Genomic DNA, 18,577 nt, shown 5'->3' on the forward strand with positions numbered 1-18,577 from the left:
TAATTTATCTGATAGAATAATAAAATCACTTTAGACTTACTTCACAATATGGAAAAGGATTCTAAACTACAAGGTTTTGAAAAATATACAAATCAGTTACAGAAACTAGTTTACACCCCTTTTAAATATGAAGAACTATTGCTTGCATTAGTAAACATTCGTAAACAAAAATAAACACACAGCTAAAAACCTGACCAAAACCGCAAAAACCCAGGTTTTCAAAAGATGGAAAGTTACCAGTTGTTAACAATATCTGGGACAGACTTTTTCACATGGCTACATAAAGCCCTAGTTTTTTTGAAACTGTGCTCAAGGGCTACCAGGACAAAATCAAGAGAAAGTGGAAAGGGAGATACACCGTAAACTCCCCCATTCTCACTTCAATCAAAACAATGCCACTTTAAAGTTGTTTTATGTTGACTTATACCTAGGAAGCCTGGCTATTCAAAGAAGAAACTCAGTTATAAATCATGTGGCACATCTTCTTCTAATTTTATAAATTATGTTGATAAATGTCTTGCATAAAAGATACACTTGACACTTTAATCCAGCATTACAGTTTACCAGGGTTCTGTAAAGGATTTGCTTTTATCCATCTGGCCAGAACTTGCATACCAGAAGTATATGCCTATTATATGAAAGACTAAAATATACCCAACAAATCTCTTTTTGGTTGTACATATCTAAAGACATTCTCTAGTTGCCCACTCAAGCTATGGTAAACTTGGCTTCCATGGCAGTCATCTAATCAAGCAACACAGGTACCTCACACCCATCATGCTATTTGCTACTCACTCCATGGAGCTATGAAGCAAGCACAAAGGTCTGCTCCTGCTGCCACACAGTCAATGTGCCTGAGGTTTGGAGAGCTCAAATGGTTTATCCAATTATCTCCCCACTGTTCATCCACATATCAATCCTGTGTCTGCAGGTGTGCATTTCCCGTCTCTTCTTTCTCTCATTCATTTCTACTATACTAGGCAGACTTCAAACAGTTCATGAAAAAATGCACATTATCTTTTTCTCAGAGAGAGAGAGAGAAACTTCTATTCGTTTGTTCACTCCCCAAATGCTTGCAATGGCCCTATTCCAGAGGCCAAAGCCAGGAACTCAACTCAACTCAACTCAACCATTTCGGTAACAGAGACAAAATAGCTTAAGTCATATTTTTGTTACCTCCTAGGGTTTATAAAATTGATGAAGTAAATCATGTTCTTTAAATTTAAAATAATAATAACGTGTATCATTCTGAGCATCTTCTAAAAGAAACCTAGAGTAAAATAGCCAAGTTCCATAAAATCAATTACTTATCATCTAGCAAACATTTGGACTTTGATTTTGCACATATACTTCTACAAGCAAAAGCTTTGCATGGAAAATAGAACTGAAGAATTTTTTTAAAAAAAAGGGGATGATGAGAGTTTCTGAAAAAGCTACATTATTCACACAGCTATCATTAAGAAAAATCAAATTAAATGAGAAATTACACTATTATTATTAATCTTAAAGTTATTCAAAGCCATCCCAGGATATGACGTTGATTTCATCAACTAACTAATACCTTAAAATCAACAAATACACTGGAAATTTAAACAGCTCCTTGTAAGCATTATTACTGATAATGTTAAACGTCCTCACACACCAGGTTCGGTTTAGGAGCTTCTTCTCTTTTTCCAAATCATATTTCAACATCATACTAGATTAAAAGCTCCCACTTACTTGTCCCTCCTCAATGATCAGTCCCATATGAACACTGGCCGTATGATTCTGCTCATAGATGAATCCACGCATTCCAAGTGTTCCTTAAGTATTTCTAACGTTTATGAGTCAATCATGGCATCATGATACACACCAAAGCAAACAGTAGTGTGAGTTCACAGTCCCTAGCATTCTCTGGTGGACCCAGGAGGCAGGGCAAAGCTCTCAAAAAATTAACACCGACCTCCACCTGCCCGTTAAAGAAAGTCAAATTCTGATGAAAGGATGTCAAAATGTGTTAGAACACAGGAATACATTCACTACATTTTTTTTTTGGTCTATGTGGAAGGGTGCAAACAAAGAGAAGTGTGAAGTGCCTGATGTTCCAAATCAATGAAGTCTGTTCAGATTGTTAAGCACTTCCCTGGCAGACTGTAGAGAAGCACTAGAAAATCATTAATGGGAAGAGTTGGTGATTCAGAATTCTAATTCTTTGCATAGAGATATAAAATTTTCTACCTATCTTAAGTGGACAGTCCTTTAAAAAGGCACTTCATATCATACAGGTCCTCACTACGTGTGAATCAGTGAAATCTTTTCAAATATATAAATAGTAAATTCTATTTCTGCAAATCTGAAGTATGCCTAATAATATTCACACATTACATTATCAGCTATCTCTATGACACAAAGAATAGCCATCTAGAATACCTCAACTAACCACAGATTTTTTTAGGACATAATTTCAACAACTAAGAATTAACAATCTTTGGGCCCAGCATGGTAGCCTAGCGGCTAAAGTCCTCATCTTGCACATGCTTGGATCCCATATGGGTGTCAGTTTGTGTCCCTGCTGCTCCAACTCCCATCCAACTCTCTGCTTGTGGCCTGGGAAAGCAATCGAGCATGGCCCAAAGCTTTGGGACCCTGCATCCATGTAGGAGACCCAGAGGAAGCTTCTGGCTCCTGGCTTCATACTGGCTCAACTTTGGCCATTGCGGCCACGTAGGGAATTAATCAGCAGACAGAAGATCTTCCCCTCTGTCTCTCCTCTTCTCTGTATATCTGACTTTCCAATAAAAATTAATAAATCTTTAAAAAAAAGAATGAACAACTTTCTATTTTATTGCTTGTCAAAACTGAACAACTCCACATAGGTATCCCTTTGTTTCACAGGGAGAAAATATATTTCACCTACTTTACCAGAAATAAATTAATGGAAACTAAATTCTGATTTCCACTTGTATTACAGTGCAAATCGGCAGGCATATATTCCTAGGAAAATGTCTACAACTGTTGTAACTTAATGTTTAAGCGCAAAGAAAATTAGCAATGATGCCTGATAAAACTTCGCTTTATTTTACATGTAGGTCAGCTCTTTTTCTGCTTAGACTATTTTCAGAACTCTGCAAAACCACCTCAAGGCAAGGAAATTTCTTTGTCCACCATGGTAGCGTAGTGGGTAAAGCCACTGCCTGGAATGCCAGCATTTTACATAGGCACAATGCACAGGTACTCATAGTGGAGGCAAAATGTCTTTTTCTTTTCATTTCCAGAACAAATTTAAATGATCCTCTTGCCAGTGGTATTCTCTGTAACCATTCTGTCACCATGATGAACACCCTCTAGACTAAGATTCAGACAAGGTCACCAACATTCTGAAGTGACTGAATGTGTAATTTAAATCATATTTCTAATTTTCTTTAATTACCCCTCAAGGTATTGTATGTAAGTGAGAGGCATAGAGGGAGAGAACTTCCATATACTGGTCCATTCCCCAAAGGCCCACATTTGTGAGGGCAGGGCCAAGCCAAAACCAGGAGCCCACAAATCCATCCCATTCTTCTACAAAAGTGGCAGGAATCCAAACACTTGGGTCCTCTTCTGCTGTTTTCTCAAATGTATTAGCAGGAAGCTGAATCAGAATTGGGGTAGCAGGGTATAGAACTGACTCTCAAGTAGCAATTGAACTCGCTGTGCTGCCTCAGCCAACAACACCCTGTATTCTTTTTTTAAAAGATTGATTTATTTTTATTGGAAAGGCAAATCTACAGAGAGAACAAGAGACAGAAAAAAAACTTCCATCCACTGGTTCACTCCCCAAGTAGCTGCAGTGACCAGAGCTAAGCTGATCCGAAGCCAAGAGCCCAGTGCTTTGTCTGGGTCTCCTACATGGGTGCAGGATTCCAGGGCTTTCAACCATCCTCTGCTGTTTTTCCAGGCCAGAAGCAGGGAGCTGGATGGAAAGTGGAGCAGCTGGGACACAAACCAGCACCGTATGGGATCCAGGCATGGAGAGGATATAGCTGCTGAACCTTCTTGCCCCGCTGCCTGCATTCTTAATTCACAATCACATCACATATTTTCTTGGGTTTTGAAAAGGCACAGGTTGAAATCCAGGTTAGAAAAACAAAACAAAACAAAACAAAAGCCACTCTTAATGACTTCCATGATTGAGCAGCCAGGGGATGCAAACATACGAGAACTGGAAACCTGTTGAAGCGGTTACATCTGCTTATTCAGATGTAATTATAACACATTTCCTTTTAGAAGAGCATTTCTATATGTGTTTTTGTTTTTGTTTTCAGTGTACAGAACAACAGACAGGGCTCAGTAGCCCAGAGGACGATTAGAAAGAAACAGGTAATTCACCGCAAGGAAGCATGTGTTTTTCATTGATGCCAGAGCTCCTCGTATTGATGAATACTTCTTCAGCTCTGTTTGGGTGTTAGCTACTGCACCAGTTTTGACGACACGTATGTCAACTGTTTTGATTCTCACAACAATCCTATAAGGAAGCAACAATTGCTTTTCTCTCCATTTTGCACAGAAGACAGTTAAAACATGGAAGTGAGATAATTTGCTAATGATTGCACGGGGAACAGCTTAGAAAAGCTGAGCTTCAACTTGCAGCCTAGGTTTACATTGGCAAATAGCCAACTTTCATCTGGGCTCCAAATCCCAGGCTCTTAGCTACTGTGTCACACCGATTCTGTCATCCAGGGATGATCCTTCACACTCGTAGCAAGAGAAGAGGGAGAAAGTGGAATAATAGGGCAGTAACAGAACTAAGAAGGAAAGTCTTACCACACACTTTTCATAGGAATAGAGTTCTTTCCCTATTGGGGCTATTTTATCAATTTTGCAGCACTTTTCTGAATTCTGAGTCCCTCCTGGGTTTTTGCTTAAAGCTTAGCCCCACCCAGCCTTCAATTTGCTCTAGCTTGGATAAATCGGCTAAAAGGAGATCCCAGGAGACTTCATTGCTGCTAAGTGTTTTTCTAAGTTCTGTAGAGCTAGAATCTTTGTGTAGGTGCTACAAGTAGAACACTTTTCAATGAGAATTCCAACTTCTATGTAAAATTCTTGGCACTCAGTGAAAACCAAGAAATAAAGTATTATTCTTTAAAACACTGATCACAGAATCATCGCTGCAGTTCTTCCCAGTTACTAAGGCAATGTAATAGCACATTCAAGACAGCAGCATCTATGGCCATAACAGAATGTTACAGTAGGCATCTTTTTCTGTTTTGTTAAAAAAAATTATGGAGTATCTACATTTGTGTTAGGTACTGTACCAGGTATGATGAGCATAAAAGGCACTGTTCTTTGTTCGTAAACCTTATCGTTAAAGACAAAGTAACTAAGCGAGTATGACATGTGGCTGTCTGAATTGCAATGCAGGAAAATAATGTCCTATGAAACTCACAGATGGTGAATGCAGCTCAGCTTCAGAACAGCTCAAAGAATCCAAAATTCAAAGTACAAAATTAGAATAGCCAGAAGGTGAACTTTTCAAATGCAAAATAATTCCTGCTGACCATCAACAGGACTCAGTGCATAGTTTGAGAGGCTCACTGCACTCCTCATGGTAGGCCTGGCCAATGACAAGAGTCAGAGTGGGATATGAGCTAGTTCTGGGCTAGTTGCATGGAGATTAGGGACCTCTCTCATTACTTTGTCATAGCAATCACCATCTATTATGGAGTGCATAGTCCCAAACTGCCTTTTATTGATAAGATTAGAAACGTCTAATAAAAAAAAAAAGCTGTCTTTAATTTGCCTCATAAAATACAGCATTTCAATACACCGACACAAACTAAAAACTCACTTTCTACTGTGTATCATGATTTTTTGCCATAAATACTGAAACTGAATCTTACCAAGGCTCTTGACTTAACAAGTTAACAGAAAAAGATGGTAAGGAAAAACATATTACTGACACCTCACTGATAATAGAGATGACAACTAAAACCCAAAGTGTAGGATATTTGATATGGCCAACACAATAGTTTTTTGAAATAAACTATGAATTTAAAAAAAGAGTGGGAAAGAGAGAGACAGAAAGAACACATGGTTTGCATTAGAGGAAATTAGTATATACATTTTACTACTTTGTTGCACTTAGAGCATATGCAATATTTCTTTAAATCATAAAAAGGGATAGTAAAGAAATATAGCAATCAAATGCGATGGATGTTCGTTTGAATCTTGATAAAAATAAGTCAACCTAAGGAAAAATATTGTGAGAGAATCAGGAAAGATTGAACACTGAGTAGATAGTTGTTGATAACAAAGAAGTATATTAAATTTTCACATTATATGGTATTAATTTTTAAGTATATAAACACTCATTTCCTATTGTGTGAGAATGAAATGAATGATAGCTAAGGTTTACGTCAAGCCAACACAGTACAAACAGGAAGGAACGTAAGTAGGACAAGAGATTAAACAATATTGGTCCTGTATTGAGAACTGCCGTTATTGGATCTGGGTGTTGGTTACACAGATGTTGATTATACTATTGTCTCTATATCTGAATAATCTTGAACATGTTCTATAGTTTAAAAAAACACTTCACTGACTTGCCAAAAATTACAATATTGGAGGGGGGGGGTCAATAATAACACACCGAAGCAAAGAACAACAGTATGTTATAATGCATAAAATGAGATTTAACCTACCAATATTTTTAATTGCTCTCTCCCCTAGCATATCAGTTTCAGGAAGGCATTTTTATTAGACCTCAGCCCAAAAGTCTGGCCATCTGAGGGTGATCTCAGAGTCACTGTTCCACTTTCTATTCATATGCTGGTCATATTGATAATTCTGTCAAATTCATCCAGTGATAACAGAGGCTCAGAGAGAAACTAATGTGATTATCTTCCTTTATTTGACATAAAATTAAAAACAGGATAAAATAAACTTTAAAATAATAACATTCTCGTATCACTGTTTTATTGCATCAAATTCTGAGGGTACAGCATCTTAAAGAAATAAGAAACGCTGCATTCTTGTCACCATGTGATGTCTACCTGCACATGGGTCGAAATGATTTCATGATGATACTTGATGCATAAATTATGATTTTCAAAAATTAGAAATAAAGGAGCTTCTAATCTTAAGAACACATCTTTCAGGGCAAAAGCCTCTTTGGTCTGCAACAATTAGAATCATTTCCATATACCAATGCCACTGGGAAAAATAACACAAGGCCTTGAAAGCATTCTAAGTGCAATGACAGAGCACAATTTTTCCTGTCAACAAGTTTTGCTTATGGCATGGGGAGAAAGAAAACAAGACCAGGAATGACTTCAATAGAATAAAAAGAGCATATAACATGAAAGGACAATGGAGATGTAGCTGGTGCAAGAGACCAAACCACATACACTTAGCCATTTGGGCTATGGTGTTTCTAAAGTTTAATTTTGAATACATCAACCTCATATCTCTTTGGTTGTACTAAAATTAGGTTGTGAATGGTATCTTCCAAAGAACCAGGGGAAAAAGAACTAGAATCATCTTGGGATGGATGCATGTCCACTTGTTTTCCTATAAAATCATACCCACACCCTTCAAACAAAACTTTGGAAGTCAAGTCAGAGTACTTTATTCACATTAGCCATAATCATATGAAAGTATTTGGTTGCAATACAAAAATCTAAGTCAGAAATAATTTTCTGATCTACTTTTCATGAATATCCTATCTTATCAGCCCTAAAGACATGTGTAAACTATCAAAATAATTTAAATAACTTGATGTAAAGGCCTCAGGTCCCTTCACTGTTAGAAACCCAGAAGAAGCTCCTGGGCCTCATCTTAGGACCAGTACAGCTCTGTCCACTGCAGCCACTGGAGACAGCAAATGGAAGTTTCTCTCTCTCTCTTCTCTCTCTTTCTCCTCTGTACAAGTGTCCTGCGAGTTAGACTCCCTACTTAACGGTCATTTTATCATTATTTATTTTTAAAGAAAAATGTCTTTGAATCCTCACGCTTTCAGGCAATCAACTGAAGTAACTCATACATGATGTGACTAAAGGAAATGTGCCCGATTCTCTTTAACCAAGAACTATCTCCCCATTCTCTCAGACACGAGAAGATGGTTCTAGAAAGAAAGGGTTCATTTATTTCTATACACCTATTATTTTGTTTCTAAATGGTTGAATGGTTTTTGAGTATATACTTCAAAATCAGGACTTCTCATTTCCAAACTCCAGTGTTCTCATTTCATTTAGAAATGAATCAAGAGGGTGTTATCTGAATTTAACAATATCACCTTCAGCACAATAATTGAAAACAGATGTATTAGTCACTTGGATCAGAAATTATAAAAATGCACCTTCTCATTATCTAAAATAGTTTGTAAGACAACCCAAGGGTAGATGTTTATTTTCTATGTTCCTACATCATTCATATTAAATGTTCTGGTTCTTGTTAAACAAATTATAATTCATGATATCTTACATATGATATTTTGGTGTGAAACTGCTGTACACAAAAGCACTACTTACCTCTACCTTAAATTCTTCAGAACCCATTGCCTTTTTAATTGCATGTAGTTCTGTATTAACAAATCTTTCACCCAACATTGCCTGAGGTTGACAACCAAATCTAAATAAAATTTAAATGAGGTTAAAAATCTAATATGTTAATAATTAACGGTTGGATTTTGATCTCCCATGTTTCTTCTGGAAATTTTGATAGAAACTTAGGCAAATCAAAAGAGGTCTCTTCCTGTGACTGCCAACCACCATATGAAATGCACTAATTTCATGCTGTTTATTTTTTATTGCAATTTGGACCTAGACAAATTAACATTGCATTATTCTTGAGTTATTAGGATAGTCTGACACCTTAGAATTAATTCCTTAGATCTAAGGAGTATATGTGTACATATTTCTCTCTCTCCTAAACCTGGAGGAAGTTGAGTTCCTCTGAGAAAAGCATCGTTGCATGTAGTCAACTCCCTGCTTTAGAGTACCTCCCATGGTTTCGGCCCATTAACCCGAGCACAACAGCTTGATGAATTAATGCTTATATAGGCACAGTTGGCAGCTTCTAATTAAATAATTATGGCTAAGCAGCTGTACGGAAGCTGTTATGCACCCTAGAAAGCCAGCTGTCAGTTTTATTGGCCATAGGACAGAGGAAGAGTTACCATTTAGCCCTGAAAGTAGAGTACAAAGGAGAAGCATGTCATCGACAAGATCTGTGCTGATGGTCTGAAGTCCCTGTACATTTGCGCTAGCCTGTCCTTGGAGACACTGAGCACAAACTGCTCACTGCAAACCTCTCGGCTACCCAAAGAAGGAGGAAGCAATTATAACCTTAGAGCAGAGCCTTTCCAGAGCAATCCAAAGAGGACACACGGTGTTAGACAGATGAGCCTTTGATGAACACAGAAATGCCACGAAGCCGGTAGGCGAATACGTCCTGAATCTCAGTGAGCAAGTGATTAAAGCAGTCCTTTTAGGGGTCCGACTTGTGTGTTTTCATGTGTTTGGCAGCAGCTTCTTAAAACGCTTTGTTTTCAAATTTTAGAAGCCAGATAACATCAGAAATATCATAAACAGATATTTTAACTATCTCTGGATGTTATTTCCTCCAAAAAGTTTGGAGATGATATTTATTCCACAGAGTCACAGATAGTGTCAGATTCCTTTATAGAAGGCTGAAAAACCTCAGTGTCTTATCTCTCTGCTCATGGGAGATTGGCCAGAGGGAAGAAAGCAGTGCCCGCCGATTAAGCTCCAGAATAAAGGAAGATACAGCTTTAGATAGAGTGACTGGACCACATAATGTCTGTTATCACACATTAAGATCCTCTTGCACTGACAGCCGACTTCTTTTTTTTCTCCACAGGCTCTCCTATCTGTGCAATCCATGTGTCTTCACTTCTAAATATGTACACATGATAACCCAGTATAGCAGTTCTACTTCCCACCGACCTCTTCACCAAGGCTCCTGGCACAGTCTCCAAAGGGGGAAAAATGTGCAACGGCGGGGAGGGGGGGAGGTACAGATAAATAATCTAAGAAATTAGCATTTACACTTGTAGACACTTAAGACATTTTTGGCCCAAATTCTGGATTTGTTTAAAAAAAAAAAAAAGATTAGAGAAAATGTTAACACTGGAAACAGGCATATTCCTTGTGGAATTCACCTTACCCAACTCCCAGGCCAGGGGAAAATCAGCAGTTAACTCAAGCACTAAACAGTACAGCTTAACACACTGTTCTTCCTTCAAAGATCAATGGCTTATCATTTGTAGTTCAAAATAATGCCATTTCATACAACAAGGCAATCAGCACCATAAGCCTTCATTAAACAAGGGAGTTGACCTCTTAGAACCCCTTATTTAAAAGGCACCATGGGAAAATTGTTTCTTTCTTCCTCACTCTGGTTTCCTTTTATATATGTAACTCTCCCCTCAGCTGTCTGAAGGTGTTTGCAGGGGGTTGACAATTCTCAAGGATCTACTTCCTTTTGGGTCTTAAATGAAGCTCAGCTTAATTAAGCCTGCAGCTCAACTCCAGTCTCAGTACAAAATGCTAAAGATTCCAATAGCACATCTGTAAAGCCCATAAAAGCAAATTTCAGACCTGGGGGTTTGGGCAGAGAAGAGGAAAGGGGCCTTTCAGCAGTCTGTACTGCCATCTAGCCAAGACTACATCATTCCGTACAATATGCGTCGGTGTTCTGAAAGTCCCTGATGAAAGCATTTCTTAGCAAGAAGCCCAGCAGATTTTTAGTTCAGCTAAAAGAATAGTCACCAGTACTTCCCATGTCTACCAAACTCCCATTGACCAAGAACCAAGTTGCAATCATAAACTTACCCTCATAACTCAGTAAAACTGGCAATAAAAAAAGAAAGAAAAAGCAACCAAACAAAAAGACACAACATGCTTGCTTTCACTCCACATCACTTTCATGTGTCTTTTGTGATGGTGGAGGACTTTGAATATTCTGGGACTAGTGGAAAAATAGAGAAAAAGTGCCTTAAGAAAACCACCACCACTGAATGCTAACCTCTGATAGTCTAGCTGCCACTCAGGAGCTATAACAATCTTGAAGCGTATTTCTCAGATTTCAATAGAACATGCAGGCCATAACATCTCTGAAGAGACTGACACACAGGAAAAATACATGGAACCCTCTGCACTTACGGTAGAAGACATATTCTGTATAACTGGACCAGATCTTGTCATCTGTATACTGGTTGACAAAAGATGCTGTCACCGATGAGTTACAGGCCACCATGTGGAATCCACACTCGGACAACATATCAAAAGCCCTTTCCAGATGCTTGAACTTGAGATAAAACCTGGAGGTGTATCTTTCCGGGGCTCGGTCAGGGTCTCTACTTTCATTCAAAGTTTCTCCGAAGACTTCCTTTGCCAAGGAAATCCTTCCACAAACCAAAATTCGGGGAACTCTCCGGAACTTGGCATCTGCTTGGCCCTCTCTGCCCAGAGTGCAGGATCCTCTGTAACCCACAGTGATGAAGCCCCACTTGCGATCGGAGGGGAGCAGCGAGGAAGGGGGACAGATTCTCGTGTCACTTCCTTGGGAGGCATCTTCAAAATCACTGTGGCAGAACTCCTCTGGGCTTTGCTTGATGTCGTCGGGGGTCAGTAGTTTGACCAAGTCTGGGAGCTGGAAGTATTCTGCTTCCCTTTTCAGTCTCCCCCTTTCTGGGAAGTGATCAGGCAGGACCACCTGCCTGTCCCTGAGATAGTCCAGGATGTAACGGAACAAGAAGCCATCTCTATCAACAAAGAACCTTCCCTTGGAGTCTTTGGCTAGGTCATTCGCCATGTCCCTCTTTGGGGAAAACATTTTCCACAGGAGGGAATGAGGGATACTTATCAGTGTAGAATGGCGAGTGAAATAAACTTGACCCCCAACATTCAGCTCTATGACCTCAGGGAAGGAGTTGGGAACTGATGCTCCTTGTTCTCGGGGGTAAAAACGACTACAGTTTCCACTAAGAGCCATTGTCCCTTTCTTCTCCTTCTCCTATTTTGTTTTAAAGATACAGCCCACTGGAGTCACAGCCTTGTCTTTTGCCTCAACTTGTAGAGGAAGAAGGAAGCTAACTTCTTAAAAGTGATCTCTTCTTCACCCAGACTTTTTTTTTTCCCAGTAAAACAAAATTTAGAAGTGTCTACAGGTGAACTGGTGCTGAAAAAGTAGCTTAAGCTCAGGCTGATGGCAGCTAATACTTCACAGAATAGAATCGACTCATCTGCATCCGATCTTCCATCAAGCTCAGTAGGCAAGGCTGGCAGTGTCCCCAGTTACTCTGAAGTCCTTCCGAAGGAAAAGAGGATACATTATTTCCCCAAACCCAGACTGAGTCAGAAAGAGAGACCTCTGGAGAGGGGAGAGGAAGGGGAAAAAGGGTAGGGAAGGGATGAAAAGACTAAGGGAGAGATTATTTTACATAAGCAGTCCTGGAACTACTGATTTCAGCTGTTCTTCAACTAAATTGCAGCTTCTCTCATGCTATTTTGAGTCTACATGTTTTTAGGCACAATCCTTTGATCCAGCCATTCATATTAAAAACAATCCTATTTGTTTATTATGCATTCAAATCCAACATGCAATTTTCCGACTCTTAATGGGATCATTCGGTCAACTGGACGGGAAATTCCTTACCTTGGTGAGAGCTGAAGACCCAATTCTAGAGAAGAAATAAGCATTGGCAAAGCAATCAGAATCCACAGCGACCACTGACTGAAGCTTGTCAAATCCCAAGCAGGTAAAGGACAGAGGTATCAATGAAAAGTGCCAGAGACACATGTGCTTAGAAAATAATACGTATAAAATATTATTTATACAGATGTGTGTAGTATGTATGCATGTGCTCTCTCTCAAGTTCAAATTAAAACAAGTCACAAAAAAGTTAAACAGGTTAAGTTTAAGAAGCAAAGCAGAAGAAAATATTCGACCGAAGCTTTTCCAGGAAAAAAAAAAACATAAAAATCCCAAACCTTCAGAAAAGATCCTTAAACCAGAGGAGAGTTGCAGGGGGTACCAGGAATTAGAAGGTTTTCAGAAAGCCCAGGAACAGGACAGAGAGGTGTGCCCTGCTGAGGTCCCAGGTAGCCAGCCCACCTGCCGGCAGGGGCGAGCCGACTCCCATGGTCCCGGCCAGGCAGGAGCCGGTGGAGCCGGAGGCCGCCACGCAGCGACGCCGGCGGGGGCTCGGGGCTTCAGCCTCTCCGGCGGCGGAGCTGGGCGGTTCCACAGTTCCCAGTGCAGTTCGGATGCTGTTGTTTCAGCAGTGCAGGCAAGAAACCATCCAGGGAAATGACTATTACATCATCTTAAAGGAATACGGCTTGGAGAAAGCGGAGGCAGCTCCGAGTCACGTCCTCGTCGGTGACAGGTTGCCAGGACCACAAAGGGATGCGGTGCTCGGCGGGGGGCACGCGACTCGGCTCGTCCAGGGCTAGGGGCGGCACGCCGCCACGCTGCCACTTCCCTCTTGTCCCGGGGTGGTGGAGTTCCCAAGGCCCTTTCTCACCACCACCCCGCACTCCCAATCTCCCGCAGCCTGATCACATAAACACACACACGAGTGTGTGTGTGTGTGTGTGTGTGTGTGTGTGTGTGTGTGTGCGCGCGTGTGTGTGTGTTTTAATTTGGAAAATCAACAAACCGTTTTCAACTAAAAAGCAAATGCCCCCGTCTCTAAAGCTTGTCTGTTTATTGGTTGGTTTTAAAGATTACAAGAATGAACCCAGTATTCAAGGGATTTGTCTTAAATCCCTTGATGAGAACCTTCTTCACACAAATCTCCTTCCTTTCTCTTCCCTTCCTCCCTCCACCACGACCACAGTACACAGATGCACGCACAAATCACTCCTGAAATTAAGAATACTTCCCAGCATGCATACGCAAAGCGCTAGCGCCCAAAGGACACCCATAGCCTGCAACGCTAAGTCACCAGCTGGGCTTACCTGTAAGAAATTGCCACCTTCAACCCTTCACTGGGGCTGTTTCCCTACCCAGCGTCTTCTCCTCTGACCTGCTCGCCTCCCCCATGCTGTCCCAGGAGGACTCAGCCCATGGAAGACACGCCTGCTAAGAGACATTTTACTCCTGTCCCAGAGGCCTCCCTTAAGTGCATCATTAGAGTTTCAGGAAGGCATTTCCAGGGCAACCTAATCCACTAACAAAAGTGCTTCTAGTTGAGCCTGCCAGTCAGTAATGGCCCAGCCAAGGCCTTCCAGTAAGTCAGCCATTTCCCCCTCTCAAGGGCCAGTGTCTCTGGGCTCCCGTTTCTGATAAGAATAGCGTACTTCGTCGATGAATAATATATGTAAGGCACACTCCATCCCAAACAGCTGCTATTAAAAAAAGGAAGAAGAAGAAAGAAAAAAACAAAACCCCAAATGGAAGGGAGCTGATGATTTAGACATATTTGATGGAACACATGTGTTTATAGCCTACTCTTGTCCCAAGAATCAGCTTTGAAGAGGTGCTCAGAAGTACAACAGATTTCCACATAACAATCTTTTCTTTAAATAATCATTCGGTTGCTGAACACATTCAGAGTATTAGCTAACATTCCACCACCTGATTCTGTTTGACTTTGTTTCTTTAACTAATGCATTAACCTGTTCTGGCCTCAATCATTAGTATTTTAATGCTGGACCGAGCAAGGCAATGTTTATGTGATGCACTTGTATCGCCATCTAGTGGCACAGGATATCAGTGCAGTTCTCCATCTGGCAACATAGTAAGCGTCCAAATTTGTTTTCTCCTTCATTCTTAAGTCTTCACAGTAATTTGAATTTACTTGACATACAGTGTTCAGCATGACAACAAAATAGATATGTCACTGCCAACAGGTCAAAAAAATCTATAAATCTTATCCATGCTTATTAAGTGCTGTTTTGAGTTGTAAAGTCAACACACACTTTGCTTTACTTTTAACAAAGCAGACTTTCCACCAAGGCAATAACTTTTGGCGCAGGTGTTATAAGATTCTTGGGATAGTTTGTAAGCAAGTGGAGAGAAGGAATGAGGAAAAAAATCATGGTCCTTCACGCTAAAAATGACTTGAGAAATGGCAATCAGTTATGTCAGAGGTGTGGAAAGCTACAGCCAGAGACACACAGCTGCAGAGCATCAGGCCAGCTGTTGGGTATGGTAGTGTCTTGTAGATGACCTTTTTGTACAAGTATTTTAGACTAGGGATGGAAAGGTGACATATAAAGAAAATCATATTTTCTTTAAAGACTTATTATTTATTTCAAAGGCATAATTACAGAGAGGAAGAGACAGGGAAATTCCATGCACTGGTTACTCCCCAAATGGTTACAAAAACCAGAGCTGTATCAATGTGAGGCCAGGAAGTCCAGCTCGGTTTCCCATGTGATTGGCTGCGGCCAAGCACCTGGGCCACCTTCTGCTACCTTCCCAGGTGCTTGAGCAGGACACTGGATCAGAAGTGTAGCAGCTGAGATGCAAACTGATACTCCTGCGGGATGCCAGGGTCATGGGCACTGGCTTAACTCACTGTGCAACACTGCCTGAGAAAATAATAATTTCAAGCTACTACACATGAGAAGAACAGTAAATTAATTGCAAAGTGGACATATTTTTTTATAGTTAAAATAAGAGTGCTCTGACTTCCAAAAAGTTAGTTTTGTTCATTGATCTGGGTTTTATCAGGTGAGGATATTTTGAGACAAGAAATTTTGAACTTGATTTGGAAAACAAACTGTGTGGAGAATCTGTCCAATTTTTTGGAAATTTACCCAAAGTCAAAAAAACACCAGATAAGCAAGTCCTCATGTATGTGAGGACAGAGCCCCTTGGCAAGAGCTGGGCAGGGCAAGGCAGGGCGTGTGTGTGCAGCTGGGGAGGCCGTGGCTGAGTCGCATTTCCATACATCTGCGAAGCTGATTTTTGAGAGGAGACTACATGTACAGAGTCTCATTCTGAAGCCTGAAATTCAAAATATTCACCAGATAAGTTTAACCTTATCACTCCCTGGTTCATCTATAACACCTGGTATGTGTTAAACTTTCAAAAGTACAGTGAATTTCCAACATTTTTATAGTTATCATGTATTGTATTGTTTTGTGCTGTAAGTTTTTACTTATTGAAATACACAGTTAAAAACAAATGAAGGACTACACTATTGTAGTAAAATGGGAAAAATCTGTTGGGAGGGGTGGGTGTTTGAGGGGGAATCCCAGACTATACGAAATTGTACCACATAACTCAAATTTCAAAATAAAAATGTACTTAAAAAAAAAAAAGATTTGAAGCTTGAAGGAAGCAAGGCAACACACCATACCGAGAAATTTGAATAGTGCTAAAGTAAGCCAGGCTGTCTCCGAAAGGCTGTCAGTAAGCCCGGCTCTTCGGTGCCTTGACTAGAGGCAAGAGGCCAAGCCTCAGCTGTAAGTGTATTCCTGTCCTTCGTGTCAGCAGATAACGCTGCGAGTGTTATGACTTTCTGCTGGCAGCTCTCCACCCAAACATTGTGGGATGGCACACTCGGCCCAGAGGCTGAACAACAGACAGCAGGATGTCTCTCTTAAGGGAAGAGCAAGGAAGAAATACTCCAGCCCATTCTTTATGATCGGCAAGCACACAGAACAAGATGTATATTGCATAAGCATGATAAAATGTAACTGATAAAATAAATTTGATAAATTTCACTTGAGAAACAGTGACATTGATAAAAGGTGTTTACCTCTCTATTTCCTGTTTCTTATTTTCCCAAATCCCCATAGCTGAATGGTGAGGGTTAGGTTTTCCAAAAGGACAATCTCAGTTTTGGAATACTCTGATCGCTTCCCACATCCTCACTCCCTTTGCACTCTTAACTTTCCTCTCCCCGCAGACAGAAATAACTTCTCTGCTGTCCTTGCTCCTGGGAAGTGCGTTGATGTCGTAAGCCTACTCAGACCAAAGTGCTGTGCACTCATTCTGATCCGTACCCCAATGACCCCTGAATTATCATCCTCATCACAACAGCTACTGTTAATGGGGTCCTACTACCAAATCCTCACCAGGTTTTACCCATCTTGTAGCTCTGCCCGACTTAACCGTGGGATTTTGAGCTGGGGATTCCTTGTCTCCGGGTCAGGGTAAAATGATAATAAAGGTTTTCCTCCAAGAGCACCATACTGAAAATATTTCAGGATAGATTTTGTGGCTCTTCCTGGGTGCTTAATGAACACATTCCATAGTCAGGATAGTTAGGAAAGTAGTTGTATTCATTATTGTAAATTTCAGTTGAGACATAAGGGATCACAAAAGGCATCCTAAGATTTAAATTCAGTTCTACTTCCAAAGCTTTTGCTCTTCTCTTTAATCAATCTCAGGTAAGGGTATTGTATATTCGTGCAGGAATTTCAGGCTTTGGTGGGATGCTCAAAGTAGCAGAAAGGGAAACTAAAAATAATCATTATTTCCTGAGTTAAACAGAAGATCACCACTTGCTTTGGCAGATGAGGTGATTTTCCTGTTACCCTTCCATTCATTCCACATGTATGTGTGTTGTGTCCAGCACAGTATTAGATAGTTGACATACAAATCTGAGTTTGATATAATCTCGTGAGAGGATGACTATAGTTAATGCTAATATACTGTATATTTCTTTACCAAAAAAAAAAACCTAGGAGATAAGATTTTGGACATTTTCCCCATAGATGAATGTTAAATGCTTCAAAGGATAAACACACTTACGCTGATTGTACATTACACAAAAAATCACATAGCACCCCACAAACATATAATTTTATGCATCTGAATATTTTTTTAAAAAATCATTAACCTCAAAATACTCACATACAACACACTCAAAATTATACCAATGGAAAAATGCTTTGAAAGCTATTCTTTCATCATTGCCTTTTATTTGCAAAAATATCTGAGGCTATTTGGTCTTTGGTCCTTTATAGTTCACATGGGATTTGGACAAATCATTTAACCTCAGGTGACCTCTGCTTCTATATCTGTAAAATGAATCTCTCTCCTTAAAGAGATACTGTGACTGATGACAAAATAAAAATAAAATACATCTGGCAGCCCTTCAAAGACACACCACGAAGCAATTTGCGATGTCAGAAATAAAGGATGAAGGCAGCAGTGATCTTCTTGTTAACACAAAGCTTTACAGCAAAGCATGTGGATTAGACCTATATAAACACCAACTCGGAAAAGCAGACTCTTCGAGGTCACCTAGTCCAGTCTAGATGTACCTAGAAGTTTGAGGTGACAGCAAACATTCAATCTGGTCCATATATATATACTGGAAGCAAAAGCTGTCCAAGTCACCATGATGTCTCTACAGGACAAAGTTCTCCCAAGTGAAATCTGATTTTTAAAATAAAAGATGCTGAGCCTAGAGCGATGGCCCAGGGGCTAAATCCTCCACTTGCGTGCGCTAGGATCCCATATAGATGCCAGTTTGTATCCCAGCTGCTCTACTTCCCATCTATCTCCTAGCTTGTGGCCTGGGAAAGCAGTTGAGGACAGCCCAAAGCTTTAGGACCCTGCACCTACATGGGAAACCAGGAAGAAGCTCCTGGCTCCTGGTTTCAGCTCAGCTCAGCTTTGGCCATTA

General features: G+C 40.2%; 1 protein-coding gene across 1 annotated transcript in view; it reads right to left on the reverse strand.

Annotated features, from left to right (window-relative positions):
• Window positions 1-12,285, reverse strand: part of KCTD16 (potassium channel tetramerization domain containing 16) — a 198,888-nt gene extending 186,603 nt beyond the window's left edge. The window contains exon 1 of the mRNA XM_040999459.1: window positions 11,145-12,285. Within this exon, the coding sequence (XP_040855393.1) occupies window positions 11,145-11,976 (832 nt within the window). The 5' untranslated portion in view covers window positions 11,977-12,285. The remainder of the gene's footprint in view (window positions 1-11,144) is intronic.
• Between the last annotated feature and the right edge of the window lie 6,292 nt (window positions 12,286-18,577).

The sequence above is a fragment of the Ochotona curzoniae genome, unplaced genomic scaffold (genome assembly GCF_017591425.1).
Source record: "Ochotona curzoniae isolate NIBS_2020 unplaced genomic scaffold, NIBS_Ocur_1.0 contig_1, whole genome shotgun sequence".
Taxonomy (NCBI): Eukaryota; Metazoa; Chordata; class Mammalia; order Lagomorpha; family Ochotonidae; genus Ochotona; species Ochotona curzoniae.